Consider the following 27,374-nt stretch of genomic DNA (forward strand, 5'->3'; position numbering starts at 1 on the left):
ATGCAGTAAAGCCGCATGAACGTCCAGATATCCTGGTCCGGTCTGGTCTGAATTGACGGCTATGCGGAGGACGGCATGTGGTAAGGCTGTGCCTCCCCAAGTGCGTAGGGCCGCCGCCATTTTTGCCTCCACAGAAAGCCCAGGCCCGGGGCCACCATGTGGCGTGAATGCCGTCATGGGAGTTGTTTAATATTGATACCTTATTCTTCTTTGTTTGACTTTAGCAGCGATAGTAGTAGTGTGGCTAATAGTGCTCCAAGCCACGTAGATTTAAATAGCTTGATCGTCATCATCCCGCTTACGGGCTGCTCTTCTTTTGGGTCTCGCCCAATTTAACTGCGCTATTATGCTTATTTCCACGAGACATGACCGCCGCCACCGCAGTTAGTCTGCGAATGAGCTACCAAGCCACCCATGCGTTGCAACATTGGCGAGTCTGCAGTGTATGAAAACATGGCAGCACGAGTCAGCATCAAGGTTCTATCAGCCTTGTGGAGAGAGCACGCAGGCAGTGTCGATCGTTGGCACTTTGGTTGCCAAGAGTTTATGGGACATTTGGAACCAGGCGCAGCAGAGACAGGGTTGCAAAGCTTCTCGAATGTAGCGTCCAGATGCCGATCCCCGGTCAAAGCGTCCATGAGAGTTCCCTCATGTCCATGCCGCATGTTATCGACGCACGCGTTCTCGGTCCATGCGACTGGCTCTACCAACGCCCGGTTTGTATGCTGTACTGCACGGACATGGTGGCACGTCTATTGGTGACCAAGTTTGCTAAATCACTGGGCGACTATGCCTTTATTTCATCGTCTGCTGAAAAGGAGACATGAGAGGCATTTCACGAATATCCCTAGCTCAGTGGAAACAGAAAAGAGCAAAAGGGAATCAAGACAGACTAATAAATAGCTAACTAGCGTAAATAAATAAATAAATAAATGAATGAATGAATGAATAAATCAAGACAGACTCAGTTTCCTGTTCCTTAGCTGTAACCTCACTTTACCTGACCAGAGTCTAAGCTTCAATGAGAAGCTTTGGCATGGATTTCGTTATGTCTAGGCTATCCCGAACAATCGTGCCATGTGGTAGATGCTTTACTGGCATACAAGTCATTTAATTGGACACTTTGTCGTCCTTCTGCTGTATTCTGCCTTGAGAGAATCATGTCATCTATTTCCCTGTTAGAATAGGTTTATCCTAGCCTTTTCGACCTTTTCCCAAGTCTCATTGTATAATGTCCCTAGTATATACCCTCCGGGATGACTGGCAAGTACCGCTCCAGCGGCATAATTAAAGTCAACAGTTACTTCGCCTCACCACGTGCCACCTGCACTACGCTACTTGCTACATTGATTCATACAACGGGTGGCCAACTGGCGCCAGGGGATCCTGGACTGGTTCTTGATCAATCAGATGCGTTCGTTCGGAAATCGGGACAAGACCGCATTGTCTTGGCGCGCTCTTGGGGAAAGAAGTGACGATGCCCATTTCCTAATTAGGTTAACGTGGCCGCAATAATTGTCCGCCCCCGGCCCACGTACGGGGAGAGACATGTACCTGGACCTTTAATCAACCTATGTTTGCTTGGTAGGCGTTCTGTAGCCTCAGGGAATTGGGCTCCAATGAACTTGTAGCCCTGCAATTCATGCGCTGAAATGTTGCGGCGTCGTATGTCAACCTCGGGAGATTCCATCGACTAAACAAGATTAAGGGTCTACATGAGTAAACATGAGGCAATAGCCATCTCAAGTACGACTAATGCTAAGGCCATCGCAAAGAAAACATGCTCAGCTTGTGTAGGAATCAGACCACATTATTCTATTGACAGAGGCACTCTTCGAACGCTCGTGATATCTTGGGATAATGGTTACGTACCTCTTTCGGGCGTTCAACTGTTGAAACTAGCCTTCTGCTTCACCCAGATTTATTCGTTGGCAAAAAAATCACAAACCGTGGCTACATGCGGGTATTTGTTACCCATGCAAGGTCTGCTTACTTACGGACTGAGTGAACTGTTTTTTAACATGTTCCTAACCACTTGGCCGTATTTGCGACTCCGGTCGCCCACATGAACCTTTTCATGCTACATTAAATGCCCTCTCCCATCGCTACCATGAATGTTATGAATTGCATAAGTCTCTTCAAAGCTGACCCTTGGAGTTTTTAATACTTGGTGCTCGTAGATTTCGTCATCAAGAAACTCGCCAAAAAGTATTTCACCAAATTAGGTTACTAGCTATCGCTCTCTACACTATCATTTATTATGGTAGATTTGTGTATACTTGTTGATAAGGACACATGTCCTGCTACTTATATTGCTGCTGCCCACCGGTTCTAGCCTGTTCAGCCTAGCAACTACCACTTTATGACCCCTTTATACCCTCATCATCTAACCTGTGCGAGGGGTTAGCCCGTACCCCTTCCGGCGGCGCCTTGTCTAGCAACTCTGTATTAGTACATGTGACACGGTTTCTCTGTATTTTGCTCTGTGAAATGCTCTTATTCTGATGACAAAGTTCCCACCTAGCCATTTTGAAACTTGCGGCGTTGAATCGCAAAAGTAGGCAAGGGTAGGAAAAAGTTGATTGAAGGTCTAAATAGTCCCTGTATTAGCTAGCAACGTTGAACCGTTGACACAAGATTACATGAGCTTTTACGGCCACCTTCCCCCAAATTAGGCAAGTGCCCCTTGGCAGAAACTATCGCTGATTTTTGAACATGTAACAGCCGCTAGTCTAAATCAAGCTATATGTTCCACTCAATAAACCCTTTACTTCTTTTTACGGTGCGCATTTCCTTACTAGATTCCACAATCTTTTATAAGCTTCTCTCGCCAGCTTTTCTTATAAGCGGGCGTAAAGGGTGTATCTTTTTTTTTCATCACATAAAATAATCTTAATGAGAGAAAAATAAAGGAAGAAAAAAATAGAAGGGGCGTGTTATGGCGTTGTAAAAGGATGCTGTGCAGCGACTCTTGCATGTTTAGTTGCCCCTATCGCACCGTGTGCAGCCACCTGGTATCTAGTATGCAGAATCATAAACCATCATCTATAATGAACTTGTTCTAGTTTATAGAGAAGAAGAACAACCAACTTGATTTGACTTTCTAAGCAAAGTACACGTTTCGCTGCGATATTGTGCCACCGTAGTTCTGGCAGAATGACGGCGTCTTTATCAAGAGCTTGGAGATTGTCGTGTCACGCACAAAATGCCAAAAAGCGGATGTGGGCACGCCAGGGTATTTTATGTTTCCCTATACTGTGTGACATGTTTTCAGGCTCGCATCGTCCGTCGTTGACACAAACCCCACGATTGGTAGTACCTTGTCCTTATGGCGGCGGTGTGAGTAGATGATTAGCTATTTCAGTGACCTACATGTGTCTAGTTACTTCTCTAATACGCCGTTAAGACGGTACAAATTCTAATCACGCCCGACACTGATATGTGGCTGTGGTAACCGCCACGGCGTCTAGTCTATTTTTTGAATCATGACTGCCCGTCCACCTGGTCAAAGCCAACCAACGACCAGCAGCCAACACAATTCTTTGAAACAATGCGAAAACGCGCAAAGAGACGGCGAGTGAGAAACATCACTTGGAAAGACCTCTGTATACTTGCTACCTGGTCTGATCAGAGACGGGACACGGGAAAAATTGACCGGCCACACCTTTTGGCTCCTCGCTTTTCGAAGTCATTCCGCCCATGTCTTGCACATTCTATTCTCGGTGTACAAGTTCAGCAAGGCAGGGACATGTCTGGGCGAATGTCGAGGAATTCACTTACTTCTCACCGTTGCAGTTCCGCCAGTGTACAATAAATTGGCCATGCAGGGACATGATCAATTTGTTACCCTTGCCCCTTTTCGGCGTCCTCAAGAGCCGGGCTGATCTTGCCGACAATGTCATCAGCATGCTCAAGGCCCACACCAATCCCGATTATATGACGCCATGTTGATGGAACTTTGTTTGAGCACTGCCACATCACCAGGGAAACAATACACGCTCTCGTACTGAATGGCCAACTGGCTGTGGATCATCGTACCATGCCGCGAGTTGGGGTTCACCACAACGCTTGGATGATGTAGACTCCTTGGCATTTTTCATACCACGTTGTTGACGGAAAGGGCGTGTCAAACCTGCCGCCCGTTACATCTGTAGCCCCGCTGAGCATCTCGGACAAGATGATCAAGTCTACGTCCACGAAGGGCAGCTTGTCAAGATTGACAAAGTTACCCGGAGTCTCGTGGCAAACAACGATGAAGTTGTACTCGTCAGCTAGTAGCCGGATTTGCCCGAGATTCGGTGAGATGAAGTTGATATTGCTTGGAATCTCGTAGAAGAGCGCGGTGATATGGTGGCCGGGATTCTTCAGCATATGCTCAAGCTCATCCAACTCCCTGTCGGTGCCCCATTTCAACGAGATTGCTCTGTTCCAAGGAGACCTTGGTAGCACATGTACCGTTTCGGCATAGAACCTGACCTTCACAAGACATGTTAGTGAGTAGGTTGTACCGGGCAATTCTCTTGTCCCTGGGGAGAGCAAAGATTTCTACCCGTAGACAACGGCGTCCGATTTGGGAGCAAGAGCCGCTAGTGGTTCAAATGAGGAGAAGATGGCATTCATACCGGTCGAGAAAAAGCAGAACGTCCTCTGCGCTCACCCGCTTGAGCTCGGTGTGCCCTGAAGTAACAAGACGCGTAATGTAACCCCGTACTTGCAACAGATCGTCCGGCGCAGATGGAGGCCACTGATTCAACGTTGGACTTTCATGATGCCTCTGAAGTGGGGGCAACTCTTTGAAGTATTTTACAAAGACAACCCTGATATTCAACCTATGGTTCTATATTTCATCGCGACGGTTTTCAACTCTTCCCCGGCCCATTGCCTTTTTCCTTTCAAACCAATCATCGCATTTTATCGAATCCATATTTGTTCGTTGTCCGAATGCGACGCCTTTGGCAGCCGCGTACGTTGGATCTTCAGCGATGTGCAGCTCAATCCTCGGAGCCATTCCAGTCTCGGTAACCCTACAAGCTGGGTCTTTTTGCATGTCTGTAATTATTCTCCTGATCGCTTCTACAGCTTTTGGGTGATCCGCAGCCTCGCCTGACCCGACGACAAGGAAGCTTTCTCGGTAATTGTAAGGTTGCTTGACATATTCTGTGACTCGGGACTCGAGATAGTCCTGAAGCTCACGCCAAAACATCTCTTGGTCACTTGCCTGCTCCAGTTGGTTCAAACCGAGACGGGGCTCAATAGTTACGCGTTTCGATGTGGATAGTAGGTTCCCCATCTAATAATGAGGGGAACACTCACCTGACCAGATACACACATCATATTTGTGAAATTTCTCGCCCATTTAGAGGAACGAGGGAGAATAATACCAGGGAATGGGTCTTGGAACGAGGCATTGTTGGCGCTGGACCCTAGCAAATACCAGGGCAAGAGAAGGACGAAGTGAGGCCAAATCAAGCAAGGTGGCTAGCCAAGGAAAGAGACTTGAACGTTCCGACTTTGTCTCTTTTATCACACAGGCATAGCAACTGAAAGGCATCTATCCGGGACGCACATCCAAAAGATCATGGAGGGTATTGATGGAATTTGATGCTACCAGACTAGCCCGTGCAATTATTGGGCTCCATAGCGACTCGATCGCGCGAGAGTTAGGGTTAGGGTTAAGAGCAGGGCGCGGACGCACCCCGACCGAGCCTAACCTTGAAAATTCCATCGCCTCGACTCCTCCAGACATTAATACGACGGCCTATGAGAGAGTGAAGAGTACATGGGTAAGAAGAGGAATATGGAATAAGAATTGGGGTATACTGCCCGGCATGTCGTGGAAGCATGGACAGTCCATCGAGGACATGCTACGCGAGGAAATGGGTCATGATTCTGTCCCTCGTCAAGTTGGTGCGGTTGAGGACAGGCACGGACCTAGCGAAGCACCTCCCTTATTTGGGGCACATCCGAACGAACAGATAACATCCTCGTTCCCATCTTCACTCTACAACAACAGCCATGAACCGCTGAGAGTGCATGCGGAACTGAATCGAGTCGCGTCTCCATTACCGGTTGCAGCAAATCGTGACCACGTCCTGGGCCACATGGACGAGCCTCCTCAAGAAGCATGTCCGGGCGGCGATCCTGTGGTATTACCGAATGGAAATAGCAGTCAGCCTTCCGCTGCATCAAGTCCAGAACGCTACCACGCAAAGAATAGAGAGACTAAACGCGGACACTCTACGTTGCCGTCGAGGGCGCGACGAGGCGAGAGAGAGCTATCCGTCGAAGCTGGGCCTGCTCCAGAAATATCACGTACCGATCTTGGTCCAGTTCGTCCGTCCAAGTTTCCAGACCCCGCAGAAGGAACGGGGCTTCCACCAGACGACGACCAGACGGCTCTGGAGAGACTGAGGTACAAAAGGCGTTTTCTGTACCAGATATCGCTTCCTCCCCCCTTGTGGATTCTTCTGTACAGCCTCGAAGGAGTAGATGTTTGCAGGAGGCCAAGCGCGAAACGGACGCAGACTCCTCCGTCGGAGGAATCAGTAGTAGCAGTTCAAAGTCTGCGAAGCCTCATGGAATAGTTAAAAGACGTTCGCGAACAATTCGGCATAGGACGAGTTAGGCCTGACGAATATTTCAAGTGGCTGGTCCGCATCCTACGGGGGAGGTCCGGTGTTCGTGACCTGAAACGAACTCCCTCCGGCTCAGATGAATGTCTCCGAGCTCCGATGGAATGATACAAGTAACGAGATCGAAGAGTGAGCACTGACTTCTAATCCAGTCACGGACTCCTGCGGCCATGGGTACTGACCGAAGAAGGCTGGCCCCTTCACATATGACCGTCTTGATATCGAGGATATCATCGAGCCAACATTATGTGCGCCGTTGGCATGTGCTTCTCCCCTTTGGTACATAAGACGAGCCCATCCCGCAAGTCCCCGTCACGAACGTCGTGCTTTCCTCCCGTCAACGGTAGCAACTATCTAGAAGTACTCCGTAGACGGATAAAACAATCTTGGGTGTGGCGCTCAGAACTATATAATTGTACAAGTATTAGAAACAGAAGGCCAACACATAGTGTTACCAGATGTAATACTTGCTTGATGACTGCACGAATATTTGTAATTTTTTTTTTTTTCGAAAAAAAAAAAAAAAAAAAACATGCATCTCTACTTCGAACCTGTTAATAACGCTGCCCCACCTAGTGGAATAGTGGCCCCACAAAGAGCGGCTCAGGCCGAGTAGCCGCTTCCTACCCCCCTGCCCTTACGAAGCTAGGTAGTTGTCCCTAAACCTTGACGCTATATGCGAGAAGATAATTTGCAACGGGGCACAGACACAACTAGAGTGTCATATATATATAGGTAGATAGTGGCCCTATTAGAGGGACCTCTACCGGGCGTAATAAATTTTGTGTCTGAGTATAATTCGCCGAAGTAGTTGACTTTATTAAATAAACCCTTTAGTTTTATTTCTTTAATAAAAATCCCTCCATGTTATATTATAGTAGATATAACTCTTATATAATATGAATTTATTACATCGTAGATAAAATAAAGTACTGAGTAGCCTCAGTGGTTCTAAAAAGAACTAGGTTCGCCGTTCGGAAACTCGGGATAATCTCACCCTAAACCTAGCTTAGTCACCGATAATGTGACCGCAATGCCTTCTTAGATATAAAAAAGTTTCTGAACAGCTCACTTCATAAACTAGGGATCTCAGAGCCTTGGTGGTCCGGAAACTCCGGGAATACGGCAAACTCAATTCTTCCTCCCCCCGGATATAGATAGTGTCGTCCCACTATGGAGGCTCACATTTAACTTCCGGGAAACGATGGAAAGCTAACCAGCTACACTGATTTTGGTAGGTGGCTAGGGAAATATTCGATTCGAAGTGCCCTATTATCGATTGGAGCCTACGCACTGGCAGCAGCATGAGGGTACGCGTCTGGTGGATATTGTCGCCAGCTCAGGCAGTAGTATAAGAAGATTCTTCCGTTGAGCCAGGTTATGAGGACGACGCTCATGGATACCGAAGTATAAATCGCGAGAATCTTTTTCGGTAGTTTTGGTCAAAATTAACAGGGAGACCAGGCTTGAGGTTGCGACATATCAGACTTTCGACCCTACTTGGCAGTCGTCGTCTCCTGTCTGTGGCAGCATAACCGCTGCAGTGCACCACCATAGTACCTTTCCACTTCTTTAACCAAGTACTATTAGCATCAAGGTATCATTGCCATTAGTGTTCTCCCTTATAGCTCTGTTGGCCTTTGCCAACTCGCAGATAACATTCCAAAATGCCTCCAACACTATCCTCTTACGGCGAGGCGCCGGGTCCATACCGCTTCATACACTCAAATTCAACCTTGCATAGCTCAAAACCAGAGTGAACGGCGTCTTAAGCCGACTGTTGTTGCTCGCTGCATGGGATAATGACTGAATGCAGACCATGATGACGGTGGCGACGAGGACTCGATTGCTAAACAAGACTCAAGACAACTGAGATGACCGCTTGTTGCTTCGGCCCAGCCACGAATATTCCAAGGCCTCTTTGTGCTCCCTATGCCATCTTTTCATCCATAATTCAAAAATCAGAGCGCCCCTTTATTCTACATGTCTCATATTATTTTCAGTTCAACCTGGCGATTGTAAACTCCCGTATATTATAAAACTACGCCGAGGCATCCACATTTGATAAGATACAGTAATGAAAAAGTCAACCAAACCCCCTATTTGTCCATGGCACTCGTGATCTTGCGGATTATCCTGGCAGGGCTCCCTGCGACAATATGGAATGGAGGGATGTCCTTTGTCACGACACTGCCGGCTCCGACCGTGCATCCCCGGCCAACTGTGACACCACCAAGGATGACGACGTTCCCTCCGATCCAGCAATCTTCCTCGACGGTAATGGGCTTCTCGGTAAACGGCCCCAGGTCGCCGTTGCGTATGAGAGGGTCGAGATGATGCGATCCACAGTAGAAGCTACAATTTGGTCCCACGACGGAGCGTGCCCCGATGGTGACGGGCGCGCCATCGTGAAAGGTGCAATTCCAGTTCAGATACGTTCCCTCTCCCAGCCGGACATTGAATCCGTATTCCGCGCGTACGGGCGCCATGACGCATGGCTCGCGCGCCAGCAAGGCCTCGTCTTCTGCTTCCGTGGCTGGTCGCGGTGGAAGGGGTTGCTCGTTCAATGTAAGGCTGTGGCGCGAGTTATATGCAACTTTGGTTAATGGGCACACGGGACATCTGGACCAAGTCGGGGCCTCTTCTCACCTTCTCCAGAGTTCTACCTGGTTACGTCGGGAATAGTCCCTCGAGTCGTTGAGCGCATCGCAGGCGCGCATACACCGCTGCCGCGCGGCCATCAGCTCTGGCACATTACCATTGTACGCCTCGCCCTGCTGCGCCTTGATCCACTCTATGGAGTGCAGGAGTTCCTGTTTGACGTCGGACTGGGCCATGATGGACGGGCAAATGGATGCCAAGAAGTTCCTACTCTTGCATTTCCCCCAGAGAATGGAGGTCAACATTGAAGAATTCAAAAACGAAAACATGCTGGGCCAAGTCATCGCTACTGCTTTGCATGCTATGCTGTGGTGTTTGCCGGAACCCGCGGGTCATGCGATACCTGGGTTAGGGTTGGGGCTGAGTACCTGGGTGGCTGTTGGACGGCCGCGGGTAGGTGCCGCTTGGAAATCAAATTGTCGGCGGGACCCAATCCCCGCGGTCCCGCCAAGAGTCGGGATCTAGCCGCATGTGTCTCGGCACATGTTACCTGGTAACGTGTGAGTAAAGCAAGCGTGGCGCCATGGATAAGCGGGCATTGATCAATTGATCAATGGATAGTTGATACTTGACTATTCGGCGGCTGAGACGTCTAGATAGCCACATCGCCTGGTCAGCTGGTAAGAACAAGCACATTGAAGCCATGCTCCTTCCATCGCCCGCGGGATGCCGTTGGTTTCTACAAATAACAGCTACATATGTACTCTATTCTCTCTATAATAACTTTTATTTTTATGTTTAATTTTATTTTTATTTTCTCATGAACGTCTTTATATAAACAACCTCAAAACAGGCTGCGATCTATACCATGCACCATGAGTGTTAAACACCCCTTGGATTTGCTTTCCGCGGATGAAATTCGGATCGCCAGCGCGGCTATTAGACGCGCGCGTAAAAGTCCTTTGTTTTTTCGGAACATCTTCAACCTTGAGCCTCCCAAGGCCCAGCTCATCCCTTTTCTCGACACAGAGCATGCGGGCACTCTCTGTGCAGGCACCCCCCGACCCCCTCGTCGCGCTCGTGCTCAGTACGACGTGATTGAGCATGATGGGAACCGATATTACATGGAATCCACCATAGACCTGGCTACAGGCGAAGAGGTAGACAAGCGGCGCCTCCACCCAAAACAACGAGCCTCGTTTACCGTCGACGAGTTCCAAGAGTTCATTGACCATGCCCTCGCCAGCCCGATATTCCAGAGCGCCGTGGCAGAGATGGAACTTCCGTCTGGCTGGGAGGTGGCCATTGACCCCTGGCCATATGGCGGCTCGGATTTTGGAGACGACTACACCACTCGCTTGACGCAGCTATTCTGCTTTGCTAGAGACATGACCAAGGGCAATGATGACGTGAATCATTACTCCTTCCCACTCCCCATCTGCGCCGTCATGGACACAGCCACCAAGCAACTTGTTCGTGTCGAACGGCTCCCCACGGGAGGGCATGGTGACCAAGATGATGATTTTGCTGTGAAAATCATTGGACCCGGTTCTGCTGCCCCCAAGAAGCCCACGGAGCACTGCGGACCGGCAGATTATGTGCCAGAGATGCTCACTCAGCCGGTGCGCTCCGACTTGAAACCGCTGAATGTGCTACAGCCAGAGGGCGCCTCCTTCACCGTGACGGACAACAGCCTGCTGGAGTGGCAGAAGTGGCGGCTGCGCATCTCCTTCACGCCCCGGGAATGCGCCGTGCTCCATGACATCCACTTCGACAACCGCAGCGTTCTGCATCGACTGTCCTTTAGCGAGCTGACGGTGCCTTACTGTGATCCCCGGCCCCCTTACCACCGTAAACAGGCCTTTGACTACGGCGACGCCGGAGCCGGCCGTACCGCAAATAACCTCGGACTGGGCTGCGACTGTCTAGGTGCCATCAAATACCTGGATGCCACCCTCGTCACACCCACCGGAGAGCCCTCCCTTGCTAAAAATATTTGCTGTATTCACGAAACCGACGACGGGATCCTATGGAAACATACCAATTTAATGACGGACCGTGCTGTTGTGGTGCGTAATCGCAAGCTGGTCATCCAATATGTCATCACGCTGGGTAACTATGAGTACATCTTCTCCTACCAGCTCGACCTAGCAGGAGGCATCTATCTCGAGACGCGTCCCACGGGAATCATGTCGCCCGTAGGCATCGACCAGGGCAAGACGTCGCCGTACGGCACCGTCGTGGGGCCGGGAGTTTTGGCTCAGAACCATCAACACATCTTTGCCGTGCGCATCGACCCAGCCATTGACGGGCATGCCAACACGGTTACCATGGAGGATTCCGTGCCCATGCCGATGGAGCCGACAAAGAATCCATACGGCAACGGCTACGAGGTGCAGTCCACAATCATCACCAAGTCCACTCACATTGACGCCTCGCCGTTGACCAACCGCGTGGTCAAGATATCCAACCCCTCCAAGACCAACCCGATCTCTGGCCGCCCGGTGTCGTACAAATTTGCCCCGGCACCGACGCAACTGCTCATGGCGGATGCAGCATCCGACATTGGCCGCCGCGCCAAGTTTGCCAGACACCACGTCTGGGTGACGCGACACGCCGACTACGAGTTCTGGGCTGGCGGCGAGTTCACCAACATGTCACGCGAGGAAGAGGGAGGCTGCCATGACGCCGCGGCCCGCAATGACGACGTTGAGAATACCGACGTCGTTGTGTGGGCCGTTTTCGGCTTCACGCATTCTCCTCGCGTGGAGGATTGGCCAGTCATGCCCGTGGAGCGTCACGAGTTGCATCTGCGGCCGGTTGACTTCTTCGACGCCAACCCGGCCTTGGATGTGCCCAGCCATCGCAATACAGCGTCTGTCTTGGTGGACGGCGAGTGCTGCGTGAATGGTGCTTGAATCATATTGTCGTGCTGGGTGCAAGGTGGCAGTGACGAGTAGATGGTGGAAAGTCTTCACTCACTCATAATCACCATCTGGAAAAAAAAGAAAAAAAAAAAGAAAATACGTCTACGTGGATTAAACACCCCGAGGACGGAATAAGAATGTTCAAATTTGTAGATAGTCGCAGGTAGGGCCTGTCGTATTGCCCTTTCGTCACCAGTCAAGGATGGTATGAAGATCCCCAGTCAGAGTTGTGCTTGATTCCTAGCTACCTAAGGTATTTAAGAGACGTGTATGGTTCATCATATCTATACACATTCTGAGGCAGCCCATGCATGACCGGCGGGTGCCTGTCGCAACACAGGCAACACCGGTACCTATGATGGTACTATCGTGATACTGGAGGAAGATTACGCATTGCAAAGACACGCCTATTGTCGTCAGCCTCGCAACTTTGCAATGCAGTTGTCTAGCAAGTTGGCGGCTTCTGTCAACAGCTCCCATCGCGTCTTGACAAACCCGTCGCGCAGAACCATCAACAGACCCAGACACCGGTTGCGCCGTCGCATGCCTTGTAGATCGTGAGGAGACCGCACGCCGCCCACGCGCTTCAGGAACTCGAGCATGTCGCGGCGCTGTTCTGCCGCCGTCGCCAGAGCAGGCGGCAACGGGATCGGGCCATCCGCCGCAAACCCATAACACCACACGACCAGTGCCGCCATGTACATGACCCACGGCCGGTTGAGGTTGTAGTCGTCCCGTCCCGAGTAGGCGTCCTCGTCCTCGGAAGCCCCGGTTAACAAACACTGGGACAGGAACTTCAAGGCGTAAAAGGCGGCTTCGCGGGCCGAGGCTTCGACGGCCCATCGCTCCGCCATCTTTTCAACAGCGGCGCTGCTCTCTCTCGACTGTCCCGTGCGCTGGACGGCGCCGGCAAAGCTCTGGCACTCGGCAATGTCTATATGCGATGCCATGTGGGCGAGGCCGTGCAGTACGCCGCGCGTTTCGGTGAAATAGTTGTCGCCGGGCGGGCGCCGGGCCCGATATTCACAGCCAAAAGTTGGCGTTCCGTTCTGTCCAAGGGCATCGTCAAAGGCACGGAGCAGTGCTGACCGCCGATTGTCTCGGCCGCCCAACGACGGTGGAACGTCAAGGGAGCACGCCTGTGGCTCCCGCTGCTTCATATGCCACAAGACGCTGAGCAAGCCCGTCATGATAATGGACCTCCCGAAGGCGTCGGTGCGCACTCGCCGTCCCTCAAGAGTTTCTTTGAGCCCGTCTAGGAACATGTTGGGCTTCGCACCACTCGCTCGCAGGCTGGACTGCACCCGTACCACTTCGGCCGCACTGGTCGCCGACCATAATGCCTCATCGCAGGGGAGCGGCAGCCGAAGCTCGTGCGCCGTCATCTTGGCAGGGTGTCCAAACATGGCGGCGTGTGTCGAGTCCAGAACGAAGGCTGCAAAGACGACCCTCCGTGTGGCTTCGGCCTTGATCCAGTGTGTCCAGGATTCGTCCAGCGCAGAGTCGGGCGTCATGTTCGAGCCCGGCCGGTCATCTGTCGAACTGGCCTGGGGAGAGTCCGCGGAGCGCCCGACGAACAAGTTTCCGCGCCGCATTAGAGTTAGTGTGGTGTCATGATGGATGTGCGCCCGGTCGTGCAGGGAGCGGGTGGAATACATTTTCTCGTGGACCTCGATGAGCAGCAGGGCCTGGTATACCCAGAGCTTGGTCGGAGCCTGAAACTCGGTGTCCATGAACACCTCCCACCGAAGATGCCAGATGATGAAATTGGCCAACTCGGAGACAGTTTCGGTTACTTCTGGGCCGTGGATACGGTCCAGCGTCGACGCGCCGATGGCGATTATAGCCAAAAGAAGGAGGTTGGGCGCGTGATCGGCGACAAAGGCCGGGCGATGCAGGATGGGCAACTGCGGATGAAAGTGGTACCAGTACGACTCGATGTACGTTCGCGTCATGCGTAGACTTAGGATGTGGTTATCGTTATTCACGTCACCGTCCAGGAAAGACTCTGTGCGACTGGCCACTGTCGAGTACGCAGCTTTGTTGAATCGCGTCGCCATAAGGTGTAGGAGTTCCTGGAGCTTGTCGTCCGACATGATGGTACGTGGCGACCCGCGATCTGGCGTCCTCGCAACACTCATGGGTCGGTCTGAGATGCCTCCGCTTGATAACATGCCATGGGTCCTCTCACGCACACCAAGCTGAGTTTGAAGCTGAGCAGCATCCAGGTAGCTGGGGATTACGCCTGTCCATGACGGATATGCGACTGATGACGAGGGTACAGATGATTCGTTGAACAACCACGCGGTGAAATCATCCTCCACGGCAAAAGGAGGCTGGCTGTAGGTCTCAGTACCAAATGTCGGGAGGCTAGACGAGGGGAGGGGGTCGAATCCTGGGTTTACAACTGCCAAGCCGGAGGCTGTTGAACACAACATGGAATCCAGTATATTCACTCTTGCGTCTTGGCTTTTTGATGCCGACTCCGACGAGGTTACCGGCGCGAGGGGTATATCCGAGTATTCATTGATGGAGATTGGAAAGCCCGGGTGTGCCGTGGGTGAGCCACTCAGCTCATTAGGGATTGAAAAAAGGGTGCGCAATCCCTGAGATTGACTGGCGAATGCTCCAATTGATTCAGGCATGGAGGATCGAAACTCGTCGCCGTGGCCAGGCTCACATGAGCCGACGGACGTGGACGCCGGGCGCTGCCCTTGAACCGGATTATGCGAGGCATCCTGTCTACCGGGGAGGCTACACGTCTGGCTTGGCAGAGAACTTGGGTGCTGCAAAGCTAGTTGCTGAAAGCTAAACACTCGGTTCGCCCTGGTCAATGGGGAGGATGGTATCAACAGGGCGCTATGTTGATTTGCCTGGTTACCTGCCTGGGAATCCAGCGATCCTGCCCTCGATAGCCGACGCGATGGGGGATTGGCAATGGAGGAAGGGATCGTCGGAGGTTGAGGGATTGGCGGACTGGTGTTTCCGGAGGACATCTGGGAGAAGTAATTACCGTCCTGCAGTCTGGACTCTCGCCTCTTGTGCCGTTCTCGGTGCCGGGCGAACAGGTCTTGCCGCACAAATACTCGGTAGCAGCCGAGGAAGTCACACGGGTAGATCTTCTTGGGGGCATCTATTGGCAGCCGTTGAATGCCCGAGGTTGAGCGCTCAGCGTCATGTTTGTTTCGAGGAGATGATGAACATACGATTTAGTTGATGGCGATATAGATGCCCCGCACGAGAATAGCTCTTGTCGCAGCCTTCAACGTTGCATTGAAATGTACGATCGAACTGGGCCTTGCCTATCGTGTTTTGCGTTTGTGAAGTTGTCTCAATGCTCGCTGGTTGGGCCGTCTCGCTGTCCGACAAGGCCACCGGTTCATCTTGTTTTATGCCACCGATGGCGCTGTCGAGCGATGCCATGGTGAGGAACCGGATCAAAGGAAGAAATCCAAGTGTTAGTGAGAACTTTGCTGTGCCGTAGGTTGTAAAAAGGAGATGAAATGAAGCAAGTTCGAATGGAGCGGCCTTTGGGCATTGGCTGCGGTGGCCGGGTTGGCGTCTCGTCCCGGCCGCATCTCCTTTGCAACAGCTTCCCGGACAGGGCATCTTGGGCAACAAGACGGCATCTAGTCAGAGATTGATAGTGTATCACATATGTCTTCTCCGCAGCATGCGGTCGATGCGAGGTTTGGCGTTCGTGTTGCGATTACGACTGACTTGAAGAGAGTGGATATTTTGGTTGCGAGTCTGAGACCTGCCGTTCGCACCGCATATGTGGTCTTACATTGATACTCTATACCTCTATTATTAGTAGCGCTGCTGGTCAAGAGCTGTCTGGTTTTCGAACTGATTCTTATTGCTACGAGCATCAGGGAACCCGTATGGATTGCTTAGTACGTTTATATAGAATTGCGTACTGCTGCTATGCTACTGTGTTACGATCTAACCAAGCGCATGATAATATTGACATACACAAGGCCATAACCACGATTTGTTCGTAGGATTCAACATCCATTACTCACTTATGCTTCTCTTTATCTACTCTCACGAGACTCGGGATAGACGGGTCAATACCCGCCTTCTTTCAGAGCCAGAACCTGAGCCAATGCTGGCTGGGACGTCCGGACTCTGGACTCTGCAGGCCTGGCTCGTTATCATGCCAATAGAACAATGCCCTCGCGAATAGCCCTCTAATCTCCCCAGACTTATCAAGGAGCCAGCATCATGGAGCCCCATAAGGCTGTGAAACCGGTCGGAAATTCGTGCCTAAGTGGGTTCATGATGCGAGGCCCAGGGATGGACTTGGACTAATATATTACGTGGATAGCTGTCAATATTGAAGGCTATGCTGTGGCACAACCCATCGTGGGCGGCATCAGACTAACAAAGGAGAGCTGAAACCCTCAAGACTGAGGGTTCAAACTTCTCTTTGAGGTTACACGTCGGGGTTGCACCAACGCTCTGCCTGCAAGAGCACAGCCAGTGCAGCCACAATGGCATATACGGAACCAACCCTAGTGGCCGTGGACTACACCAGGCAGGCTCTCTAATCTGCCAGTGGTTGGAGAGAGATGACGGTACACCCTCGATCTCTGCGAGTGACTGTGAGCCTTGGAGATCATTTCGTGGCGTCAATATCAACCAGCTGAATAGGCACAATTTGTGTTCTTCACAACAAAGCCACTCCATGATCCTATCGCCTTTCCCGCTCTAGACATTTGTCTTTGTCTCAAGCCAACGTGACACGACCGCTGTCTAAGTTTGGGCCAATCAAGGCTGCAGCCAGAGGCGCGGGACTTCTTGAATTACAAAATACGTCCTGGAAGTCCCTACGTGCAACCAAGGAAGCCGAAGTAGGTTCCCCACGTAGGCTAGGGTTGCGAAACTGCCCTCGCCGCCAAGTATTCAGCGTCTCCTGAGAATCCACCACGGGTTTGAGTGTCATAGTGTTTACGGTAGTATCGTGGAGGCTGGATTTTACACCGGCACACACTATGCCAGGACAAAAGCTTCCCCAGTATTTTGCCGGGCGATTCTAGGACTGCAAAGTCCCGAAATAAATCTCAACGGGTTGGGTCCACGTTGTAGGTATCGTGAAAGTACCCGAAATGCACCGCCTTGGGTACGTAGTATGCCGTGGACTCGGAACGCCCCATGAGTCAACTTTTGGCATGTTTGCTACCAGAACTAAACGGGGCCGGCATCAAATTGAACCTGTGCCGGTGTACGAGACTCGGCTGTTACGTAGATACGGTGTGCGCGGGCTCAGCCATATGGCATCTGCAAGCTTGCCGCAGTCTTCTGTTCGTGGGACTGACGGGCTTCACGGCAATCAGGGCGGGTACAGGATACAAAGTGAGACAACCATAATGGGTTAGATGCCCAGATCCGCTTGAGTGGGCAATGATATCACTGATAAATTCATTCATGTCCGGTATGTAACAGCACTCCTCGGCGCACAGAATGAAGAATCCGACAGAAGATCCATGAACATAGCTTGGAACTTGGAATAAGCCTGTAAGAATGAGTGTACGTGTGGCCTCTTCTTTCTCACCGTTATTTGTGTGTCTCTTTACCATAGCTTTCCTTTCCCTGTTCGCGGGAGCATCTTTGGAGGCCAGTCTTGAAGAGCTATGGGGTTTCGATGTGAGTATTTCCGTCTCGACCGAAGCGACCCCGACCGACTTTGATTGCGAATAGTGGGCGTTCTCTGGTATTTCAACATTCAACCATCTCCCACATTCACGATGCTTGGTCAATCGCTCCGAAGTCTTCGATGTCGCCATTGTGGGCGTTCCTTTCGATTCTCTTGTTACCTATCGATCAGGTACGCACCGCCCCCGGCTGAAGAAGATGTAGCAGCGCTGACAACTCTAGGTGCTCGCGAGGGCCCCAAGGCAATTCGATGGGCATCTGGGCGCCATCTCTCCGGAAGAAGCTTCCATCCTAGCCTTCACTTCAACCCGTACGAAGAATGGGCATTGGTTCTAGACTGCGGTGACATACCCGTCGTTCCAAACGACCCTGTGCTGGCCATGGAGCAGATGGGTGAGGCCCTCACCGAGCTGCTGTCACACCCCACGTCGCAGGCAAGCCCATGGAGCCATCCTCGGCTCGTGATTCTGGGTGGCGACCACTCGATTGTGCTTCCTATGCTCCGGGCCCTCAACAGGGTTCGGAAAGAGCCTGTGGCGCTTCTCCATTTCGACGCACACATTGATACAATGGCCCCGGACTCGTATCCACGGAAGGCCTGGAAGTCCCAAGCCTCTGAGATCAACCACGGGACGGTGTTTTGGCTGGCCGCCCAGGAGGGCCTCCTTCGCCCGGGCCATCTGGTTCATGCCGGCGTCCACGGCAGGATTTCGAGCCTGCAGGATTTCCACAGCGACGAGTCCATCGGATTCTTGCGCATCGCTGCCGAGGAGATGGATGATGTAGGCCCGGCCGCTATCATCCAGAGAATCCGCAATACAATCGGGCAGGATGCGCCTGTCTACGTCAGCATCGACATTGACGTGCTTGACCCGGCGTTTGCCCCCGGGACCGGCGCCCCTGAAACGGGTGGCTGGACATCTCGTGAGCTGATGAAAGTCATGACGGTGCTATCAGACTTGAATGTGGTTGGTGTGGACATCGTCGAAGTCAGTCCTGCCTACGACAGCGCTGGGGGCGATACGGCCTTTGCCGCGGCGAATCTTGCGTATGAAGCAATATCACTGATGATTCAGCGTGAGATGAAGAAGGAAAGCTCTGTGGAAGAGTTCAGCTTCAAGGCTGAGAGGACGGAGCTGTAACGGAGCTCGTGAGGAGGAGTCAACAGTTTGTGGCATCTGCCATGTTGCATGTTTCGACCCTGTAACGGGGTGATACTAGCATGGAATGTATGAACGGCATAGCTTTGCATCGACGTCGATCAACTGATATTGGGAAGGGTGTCTGCTAGCCGTATTAGAAAAAGCCCATCTTCTAAATATCAACATCCCCTAGTGTTCAAGAATAGATTATGTCAGTGGAGTATGAGGGGTTGTGATTGCTTAGCAATTCGAGCGTGTACTTTTTGTGATCAATTATCATAGACTGATTTGAAATACTTGTTGTCGCCTAGATGGTGACCGAGTCGTATGCATGTTTTTTTTAGAATAGGCAAACTTGTTGGAATACCTGACGACCATATGAATAGTCATGATGGAGAAGAAAAAAAAAAGAACTTGCGAGAGAAGAAGCAGCTGATTTTCGCAACACCAAAGTGACTATCCACACAAGTTCACAGGCAGACACATAAAATCAACGTTATCCACCCCGTCCATTCTTCGGATTTCCTTCTTCATCTTGTCCCATACCGCAATAAAACTACCGTTCATAGTATATATGTTTGAATTACGCGATACTATGTAGGGAAAATGATAGCAAGGGTCAACTAACCCTTGCCAGCTCGCTATTAATGGCAATGCAGCGTCCAGTAATGATCGACTGACTATTTAGAGAAGCATCGACCAGTGGGGAAAAGCACAGCGATATACCCGACTGAAACAGTAGACAGTAGGAACTGCCGCCGTAGTGAAAGCTGCCTATTTCCTGGCCCTTTGATACACGGTCTCCTACCTTGACCGTAGCCACGCAGCTCGACACGTCCGACATACCAATGGCTACGAATCCTACGAGGCCTAACCTGGCATCCTCGGCGCTGAGCACAATTACTGTGCGCGTGGCAATGGAGGTTATCAACCTTTGGGATGCATCGGGAGCTTGTCGATCCGGACATGGTTGATTCGTAGAGTCAAGCTTTTCGAACCCATTTGCGGGATCAGCAACGAAGTAAGTTCCCGGGATTTGTAGGACTTTGGTGACTGTGCCGGCAACAGGTGCATGCCATCGATGATAATTGAAAAGAGACAGCCATCCCTGAAAGACGGTACCGCCCGCAAATCCTGATGCTATGGGATCATTGTCAAGCATGTCTCGGAATGAATACATGGTCCCTTTCAACGAATACTGCTGCTGCTCCGGCACGTCTGTCACGAGAGCAAACGGCTGCGACTCGCAGGGGTTGACGATGACACCATCATCTTCCGGGCATGCCACTGGTCTGATGTGCGGCCGAAGTTGACGAGTAAAGAAATCATTCCAGGATTGGAAGCCGTATGATGGGTGGGTCGGGTCGCAGATGAATGCGTCTTCAAAAGATTCCGCCTGGAACGCTGAGTTATGGGCGACGTTGACGGCGAGCAGAAGCTCGTCGCGGGCCTGCTGGGACACCCAGCCACCCTCCCGAGTATGAACGACAGAGGCGGATGCTCGTGAGGATAAAAAATGACCCCATTCCTTCAGAATCGTTTCGAGATAGGAGTTGATGTCGTCGCGAGCAAGGATTTGGGATCCTGTTCGGGTATTCATGAACCAGATCTGAGACAAGTCAGTGGTAAGAAGCACTTATATTAGTAAACCAATGAGACTTACCAATGCTTCATTCATCGGACAGCCAATGACGCAGTCCGACTGCAACATGGACATCCATACTGGTGCCGTCTTGGACGCCCGGTCAATTGCCTGGATCAGTTGGCGATAATCGCGAATCCGCTCGTGGCCGAACCCGTCTGGGGTCTCCTGGAACTGCACAGGGATTTCCCGAAAGGCCTTTTCAAACAGATGAAGCAGCTCGGCATCTTTTTCGATGTGTTGTAGAAGATGGTTAACCGCAGGTGCAAGTTCGTTTTCTGTGCAATGTTGGTCTGCCATGACGGCGGGAATGGAGCCAGGCTGGAATGAGAGGAGATCTGTCTTGGGATTTTGGATTTTGGGAAAATGATTCCATTTCTGCTGCACGGTGACGGCCTGTTTGATGAGCGCAGTGCTCTCTACTGCCAGCGGCCTGCATGATTGCCTCGAGTCCTAGACGCGGACAAACGCCACGCAGATCCCACGACTGATTGATGAACACAAGTTACACCAGAACCCGCGTTCCTCGAGCGGCCCGACTTACAAGTAGCCAATGGGTCAGTCACAGCAAGTAGCCCGCGGGGCCTCGCGGGTCTATTCCTTCTCGCCGCTACTGCCAGCACAGATCTATCGCCGTACGTGAAGAGAGTAGATGCCGGGGTATTGAAGTCATAACCATATTCTTTGAGCAAAACTTAGTGTTTCACTGCCCATTCCTGTACACATATTCTTCGTTTGACTACAATCCTTTGCTAGGAAAGTCTTTGTCTATCCCCTGTTATCCAAATGGCCTCCCGGAGCAACGAGCCCAAAGACGACGAAAAAGGCTCGTCCACTAAAGCGGAATACCACGATAATGCTCCCACGCATCTCAACGGCAGCTCCAAACTGGAAGCCGTGCAGTGCGCCATTTGCGCTTTCAAGGCTAACAAGACTGTCAGCGATGTGATTGACATGAACCGAGTCCGATCTCACTTTCCTGTCCTCGGCGGGAAGACTGTGCCCTTCAACAACGCAGCAGGGACCGTTGTGCTCAAGGATGCCATGGCAGCGTATGTATTTGTTCTTTATGACGAGAATGAATACTTAATGAGATGGACAGGGCGAGTGATGTCATGAATGCAATGCCAATAGACCATGGAGACGGAGGTCCACGAAGCAACGCCGCCCAGGCTGAGTATTCAAACAACTGGCGCCAGTGCGCAGCCTTTATCAATGCTGAGCCGTCCGAGATTGGTACGTACGGCGCCTTTTCATGTGCTATATAGCCCCATGTATACTCCATTACTTACTCACGAGGCTTGTTCCACCAGCCTTTGGACAGTCCACCACCGCTTTGCTCCGACTCTTGGGCCAGTCGCTGCGACCCCATCTCAGTGCGGATGCAGAGATTGTCTGCTCTACCCTGTGCCATGAAGCCTCTGCAAGTGCCTGGGTTCATCTTGCCCGCAGTCTAGGTATCACCATCAAATGGTGGACACCATCACAAGATGGGCAAGATAACCCCTGCCTTACCGTCGATTCACTTAGACCTCTTTTGACTCCAAAAACGCGCCTCGTCACTTGCAATCACGTTTCCAACGTGGTTGGGACAATACACCCTATTCGAGAGCTGGCTGACCTCGTTCATACCATCCCTGGTTGCCTCTTCGTCGTGGACGGGGTTGCCTGGACGCCCCATCGGCCAGTTGATGTCAAACTGTTCGACGTCGATTTCTACTGTTTTAGTTGGTACAAGGTATTCGGCCCGCACATGGCGCAGCTATACGCACACCGTCGGGCACAGGACCGCTACATGACTAGTATCAATCATTTCTGGTTCGATCACTCCACCCTTGATGGTAAAGTCCACTTGGGGGCTGCTTGCTACGAGCTGGAAGCAATGTGTGTTCCCATTACCAAGTATTTGGGGGATCTCGGATGGGACGCCATCATCCAGCAGGAGACGGTCCTGACCAAAGTCTTGTTGGACTATCTTCTCAGCCGACCCAGCGTATATCGAGTGTTCGGTAGGCGTACAGCAGATCCAAGTCAGCGAGTGTCGATTGTGATATTCGAGGTACTTGGGCGCCAGTCCAGCGACATCGTCATGCAAGTTCATGTTCGCGACCGGTTCCGGATCACCTGGGGGGATTGCTGGGCACCACGACCAACATTCGACGTTCTGAGACCACACAGTGACGGCATCATCCGAGTCAGTTTCGTTCACTATAATACGGTGGCTGAGGTTCAGGGGTTATGCGCTGAGCTAGAGGATATAACATCCACTAAAAGTGCGCATGTTAAAGAAAAGGGGGACTCGTCATCCAAAGACATAGTCGAGGGGGCTTGACCGTGGAATATCCAGTGTATACTCGGCCATTAATAAAATATAAAAGTTTATTTGGCGTACATATCGATGCTTTAAAGACTATTCTATGTCAGTGGCCGGTATTGCAAGCACGGCATCTTCGTCGTTGACACTAAGAGACGCTATTTTGCTTGCAGAACACGGTGAAATATGAATCAAAAATTCATTACGCTGGGGGGAAAATATTGGTGGACCTAAATTTGGCGCGTCTATTTACAAAACTTTCCGAGGCCATCTAGACGTTCTTTACAGGCAGATTGTGTCTACAACCTTGTTCCCATATTGATATGGACGGCCTTGACTTGACTGTACGCCTCCAATCCTTCCTCACCCAACTCGCGACCAATACCGCTTTGTTTTACGCCCCCAAAAGGAATGCGGAAATCGCAGTCTTGGCTACTGTTGACCCAAACCGTACCGGCTTCGATCTCTGCCGACACGCGGTGGGCTCTTTCCAAATCACATGTAAACACAGAGGCTCCCAGTCCATATATGGTATCGTTGGCCTGCGAAATGGCGTCTTTTTCATCCTTGAAGGAACAAATGACTACCACTGGGCCAAAGATTTCCTCCCGGTAGATAGTCATGGACGGCGTGACGTCAACAAAAACGGTCGGCTGGACGTAGTAACCCTTGCCGTTAATAGGACACGCCGAGCCACCCGTGAGTAGCTTTGCGCCTTCATTCTTTCCTTTCTCAATGTACGAAATAACGCGGTCAAATTGCGCCTTGGAAACCTGCGGGCCCTGGAAGGAGTCCTTGTCCCATTGGCCCCCAACTATGGAGCGTTCATTCACAGCCTGTTGGAATCGCGCCACAAATGCATGATATATGTCTCGGTGAACCAGGATGCGGCTTGTGGAAGTGCATATCTGACCCGAATATGCCATAATCCCCAAGTGCGCCCACTTTACAGCTTGGTCCATGTCAGCATCGGGAAACACAAGAAACGGGGACTTGCCACCGGTTTCAAGAGTTATATTCTTCAATGTCTTAGAGGCCAGAGACATTATCGTCTGAGCAGTCGTGGTGGATCCGGTAAAGGCGATTTTGTCGACTAGTGGATGCTGCACTAGTGCTGACCCGGCTTCTTCGCCCCGACCATTGATCAGGTTCACAACCCCAGGAGGGAACCCTGCCTGTTCAATGAGTTGAGCAAGCAGAAGGATACTCAGGGGCGTTTGTTCTGCCGCTTTTAGTACCACTGTGTTTCCGCAGGCGAGGGCAGGGCCAAGCTTCCAGCCAGCCATCATCAGGGGGCTGTTCCAAGGTATAATCTGCCCGACGACGCCAATGGGCTGGCGAATCGTGTATGCGAGCTTCTGTGGCGAGGGGGTAATGATTTGACCGTTGATTTTATCGGCCCATCCACCAAAGTATCGGATCGTCTCGATTGAGCCTGTGACATCTTCCTCTAAAGCGGAAGTGTAGGGCAAGCCTGCGCCTGTTAGCGGAAGCACCAGAAAATCTGAGCTGTTTTACCAAGCAGGAGGCTCACCATTTTCCCATGATACAACAGATGCCAGAAGTTCCTTCTTCTCATCCATAAGAGAGGCTAGTTTGGCTATAAGATTTCCTCGCTCTGTGCCCGAAATCTGTTTCCACGAATCGCAGTGCAAGGCTCTTTTCGCACATTGCACCGCTCGGTCGACATCATCTGACGTCGCTGATTGGACATTCGCAATTGTTTTTTCGGTCCTATCATGGCAAATTAGTCTAGAAGTCTTGGTAAATGCAGGTGTACACATACGCGGGATCAATTGCAGTAATGGGCGTGGTCGTTGACGCCGATACAAACTCGTTGTCGATGAATAATCCCAGGGGCTGATAGTAAGTATGACCATTAGGCGTGGTAAGTTCCTGAATCAAAGGTTCCGATGTGTCCTTGGTGGTCATGTTGTTAGAGAGGTCGTCGATAAGTCTCTGCGGTTTTCGTCGGAGTGATTCCCACAGTTGGAGCGCAGAATATTCGCCAAGTCTGGAAGAAATGGTGGATATTGTGGGAGAAGAGGATCTAGAAATCTTGGGGGATGCATGATGAAAGCGTTTTCCCCATTCTTCTTTCTCTTCACCTGGGTGATATCACAAGTGACATGCTTTGGAGTCGTATTACGAAAGGGGAAAGCGGGAGCACCCGCGGCCCGCGCCAAGAAAGACCCACAGAATCCGTGGGGCTCAGTGACCCACGCGCGGCTTCTGTGGGTCTCCGGTGCCAACTCAGATATCCGTGGGTTTCAACCCTAACCCAAACGCAATCGACATTTCTTTCCCAACCAGGAAACATGGAGTTACCAACAGATTCTCGGCTGTCTCCCGAGCTACATTTCCAATAAAATAGCGCTGAGCAGAAGTTAGATTCTGGCCAAAATACCATCATCCATGCTCTGTTATATTCGCTATTGAACCTTAAACCTCTATGCCGCCACTCACAAAAACCCAACTTGACCAACTATGGGCGCGGAACTCCCAAGTGCCTGCTGCCACTTCTACCAGCGTTCAAGAGCTGATCGCCCTGCGAGCCGGCACACAGAGCAACCAACCAGCTATCACGGCGTGGGATGGTGATTACAGCTACGGACAACTCATGCATTTGGCATCAAGTCTAGCCGACCACTTGGCTCGAAATGTCTGCCCACACCACGGCAGGGTGCTGCCAATCGTGATGGAAAAGTCAAAATGGGTGCCAGTAGCCATGTTAGGGGCCTTGATTGGAGGCTGGGGAATAGCTCCTTTGGACATCAATACGCCAACGGCTAGGCTCGCTATAATCCTAGACATGCTGGATCCACCTTGCATTCTCACGACATCTGAGGTCAGAATAAAAGTCAATACTGTGGTACCAGCCCTTCCTGTGGATGGGCTAGGCCTCAAAGACCAGTCGCTGAGTTATACGGAGCAGCCGGCTCAGAGGATATCCATGTCCGCAAAAGTTGCGGCTGTTGTGTTTACATCAGGCAGCACTGGATCGCCAAAAGGTGTGATGCTGGGCCCAGAATGCATCTCGACCGCTGCCGTGTGCGGGTCTCAAATCCTCCGGCTCGGCCAAGGCTCTCGGGTATTTCAGTTTTCGTCCTTCTCATTCGACATCAGTCTACATGAGATTTTCATGACTCTGGTAGCTGGTGGGTGTCTTTGCATTCCTTCAGAGACGGAGAGGATAGACAGCCCCGTCGAAGCCATCAAAAGGATGCAGGCAAATTACATTTGCACTACCCCGTCCGTCATGATGTCCGTGCTGGCTGAAGCTGTTGCCTCGACTCCAATAAAAGCAATTGTGCTCACGGGCGAGGCACTTACATCCCGAATTCGCCCTTTGTTCTACAAGGGGCTGTGCATATTCAGTTGGTACGGAGCCTCGGAGTGTCCCATTGTTGCCCTTGCACCCTTGATTGAGGCGCATTGGGCACCTTCGCAAATAAGTTGTCGGTATCCGGGAAACTGCTGGGTCGTTTGTTCCGAGGATTCAGATGTCCTCTGTGGTTTCGGTGAGGTGGGGGAGTTGCTAGTAGAGAGTCCGATGCTGACATTGGGCTATCTGAACGCACCGCAGCAAACAGAGGCAGCCTTTTCTGTTGATCCAGAATGGCTAAATCATGGTCATGGCCGTGTTCCCGGCCGACGAGGCAGGTTATATAGAACTGGAGATCTTGTGCGAAACAACCAAGATTGGACATTCGACTACATCGGCCGTAAGGATACCATGGTCAAGATCCGAGGCCAGCGTGTCGATCTGAGCGCGGTTGAGTTTTGCATCTGGGATTATCTGCGGTTACGAGATCTAGATTCGCCCGTTCGAGTGATGGACGTAGTCGTTGAGCCGATAAATTCCAACAGAGACACTGACAGTTTGAGTGTTTCCTGCTTTTTATACGTGGACCGGCAACTGAGTCTTAGATCCCCTCGCTTTTCACAGAAGTGTATAGTCAAATCTACAACCCTCCCATGCGTCGATATCTATGCTCCCCACGCATCGTTGCGGGAAATTCAGTCAGGGATAGATGGTGCATTGCGGACCACACTGCCCGCGTATATGGTGCCGTCACTATATTTCGAATTGTCGAAAGTGCCCCTAACTCCATCTGGAAAGGTTGACAGAAGGCTTCTGCACTCTCTAGCATCGCAGATATCCAGCCATGACTTGCTGAAATGCCGTCTATTTTCACGAGAAGATCATACTCCACCACATAATGACATGGAATCGGCGCTTCAGCGACTTTGGGGGGAAGTGTTAGGGGTGGAGACGACTGCGATTGACACAAACAGAAGCTTCCTTGAATGTGGCGGAGATTCTCTTAGTGCCATCCTCCTCTCCAAGGCATTATCAAGAGAGTTTGATTTGCCCACCAAAGTCCCACAGCTCTTGCGCCGAGAGACTACGATTCAATACCTTGCAACACTGCTGGGGTAGCCCAAATGTGGCCA

General features: G+C 51.4%; 9 protein-coding genes across 9 annotated transcripts; 5 read left to right on the forward strand and 4 right to left on the reverse strand.

Moving 5' to 3' along the window:
* Positions 1–5,828: 5,828 nt before the first annotated feature.
* J3458_021085 (uncharacterized protein) lies at positions 5,829–6,584 on the forward strand (the record flags this gene model as incomplete). The annotated part of the gene is made up of 1 exon (XM_007815017.2): positions 5,829–6,584. The coding sequence occupies one exon, from the start codon at positions 5,829–5,831 to the stop codon at positions 6,582–6,584; it is 756 nt and encodes a 251-aa protein (XP_007813208.2).
* A 2,061-nt stretch (positions 6,585–8,645) lies between these two features.
* On the reverse strand, positions 8,646–9,631 carry J3458_021086 (uncharacterized protein). Its single transcript, XM_007815016.2, has 2 exons — positions 9,282–9,631; positions 8,646–9,206 (listed from the first exon to the last, which is right to left on the reverse strand). Exons 1-2 carry the CDS (start codon positions 9,575–9,577, stop codon positions 8,732–8,734), a joined length of 771 nt encoding a protein of 256 aa, XP_007813207.2. The 5' UTR covers positions 9,578–9,631; the 3' UTR covers positions 8,646–8,731.
* A 477-nt stretch (positions 9,632–10,108) lies between these two features.
* J3458_021087 (uncharacterized protein) lies at positions 10,109–12,151 on the forward strand (the record flags this gene model as incomplete). Its single annotated transcript, XM_007815015.2, has 1 exon — positions 10,109–12,151. One exon carries the CDS (start codon positions 10,109–10,111, stop codon positions 12,149–12,151), a length of 2,043 nt encoding a protein of 680 aa, XP_007813206.2.
* J3458_021088 (uncharacterized protein) lies at positions 10,248–15,583 on the reverse strand (the record flags this gene model as incomplete). The annotated part of the gene is made up of 2 exons (XM_066122394.1): positions 10,248–15,293; positions 15,367–15,583. 2 exons carry the CDS (start codon positions 15,581–15,583, stop codon positions 12,577–12,579), a joined length of 2,934 nt encoding a protein of 977 aa, XP_065972648.1. The 3' UTR covers positions 10,248–12,576.
* Positions 15,584–17,686: 2,103 nt separating this feature from the next.
* On the forward strand, positions 17,687–18,960 carry J3458_021089 (uncharacterized protein; the record flags this gene model as incomplete). The annotated part of the gene is made up of 3 exons (XM_007815013.2): positions 17,687–17,809; positions 17,864–17,990; positions 18,041–18,960. The coding sequence occupies 3 exons, from the start codon at positions 17,687–17,689 to the stop codon at positions 18,958–18,960; spliced, it is 1,170 nt and encodes a 389-aa protein (XP_007813204.2).
* Positions 18,961–19,579: 619 nt separating this feature from the next.
* Positions 19,580–20,902, reverse strand: J3458_021090 (uncharacterized protein; the record flags this gene model as incomplete). The annotated part of the gene is made up of 2 exons (XM_007815012.1): positions 19,580–20,569; positions 20,624–20,902. 2 exons carry the CDS (start codon positions 20,900–20,902, stop codon positions 19,580–19,582), a joined length of 1,269 nt encoding a protein of 422 aa, XP_007813203.1.
* Positions 20,903–21,388: 486 nt separating this feature from the next.
* Positions 21,389–22,934, forward strand: J3458_021091 (putative secondary metabolism biosynthetic enzyme; the record flags this gene model as incomplete). The annotated part of the gene is made up of 3 exons (XM_007815011.2): positions 21,389–21,654; positions 21,705–21,838; positions 21,916–22,934. 3 exons carry the CDS (start codon positions 21,389–21,391, stop codon positions 22,932–22,934), a joined length of 1,419 nt encoding a protein of 472 aa, XP_007813202.1.
* A 281-nt stretch (positions 22,935–23,215) lies between these two features.
* ALD2_8 (mitochondrial aldehyde dehydrogenase) lies at positions 23,216–24,848 on the reverse strand (the record flags this gene model as incomplete). The annotated part of the gene is made up of 3 exons (XM_066122395.1): positions 23,216–24,390; positions 24,451–24,650; positions 24,703–24,848. The coding sequence occupies 3 exons, from the start codon at positions 24,846–24,848 to the stop codon at positions 23,216–23,218; spliced, it is 1,521 nt and encodes a 506-aa protein (XP_065972649.1).
* Positions 24,849–25,368: 520 nt separating this feature from the next.
* J3458_021093 (putative NRPS-like protein biosynthetic cluster) lies at positions 25,369–27,360 on the forward strand (the record flags this gene model as incomplete). The annotated part of the gene is made up of 1 exon (XM_007815009.2): positions 25,369–27,360. The coding sequence occupies one exon, from the start codon at positions 25,369–25,371 to the stop codon at positions 27,358–27,360; it is 1,992 nt and encodes a 663-aa protein (XP_007813200.2).
* Between the last annotated feature and the right edge of the window lie 14 nt (positions 27,361–27,374).

This window comes from Metarhizium acridum (assembly GCF_019434415.1).
Source record: "Metarhizium acridum strain ARSEF 324 chromosome Unknown scaffold_577, whole genome shotgun sequence".
In the NCBI taxonomy this organism is placed as follows: domain Eukaryota; kingdom Fungi; phylum Ascomycota; class Sordariomycetes; order Hypocreales; family Clavicipitaceae; genus Metarhizium; species Metarhizium acridum.

Coding starts and splice junctions, on each gene's coding strand:
- J3458_021086 (XM_007815016.2), bottom strand. CDS start 9,577: ATGACTTGGCCCAGCATGTTTTCGTTTTTGAATTCTTCAATGTTGACC. Junction 9,207..9,281: donor CAGGTAGAACTCTGGAGAAG/GTGAGAAGAGGC, acceptor CTCGCGCCACAG/CCTTACATTGAACGAGCAAC.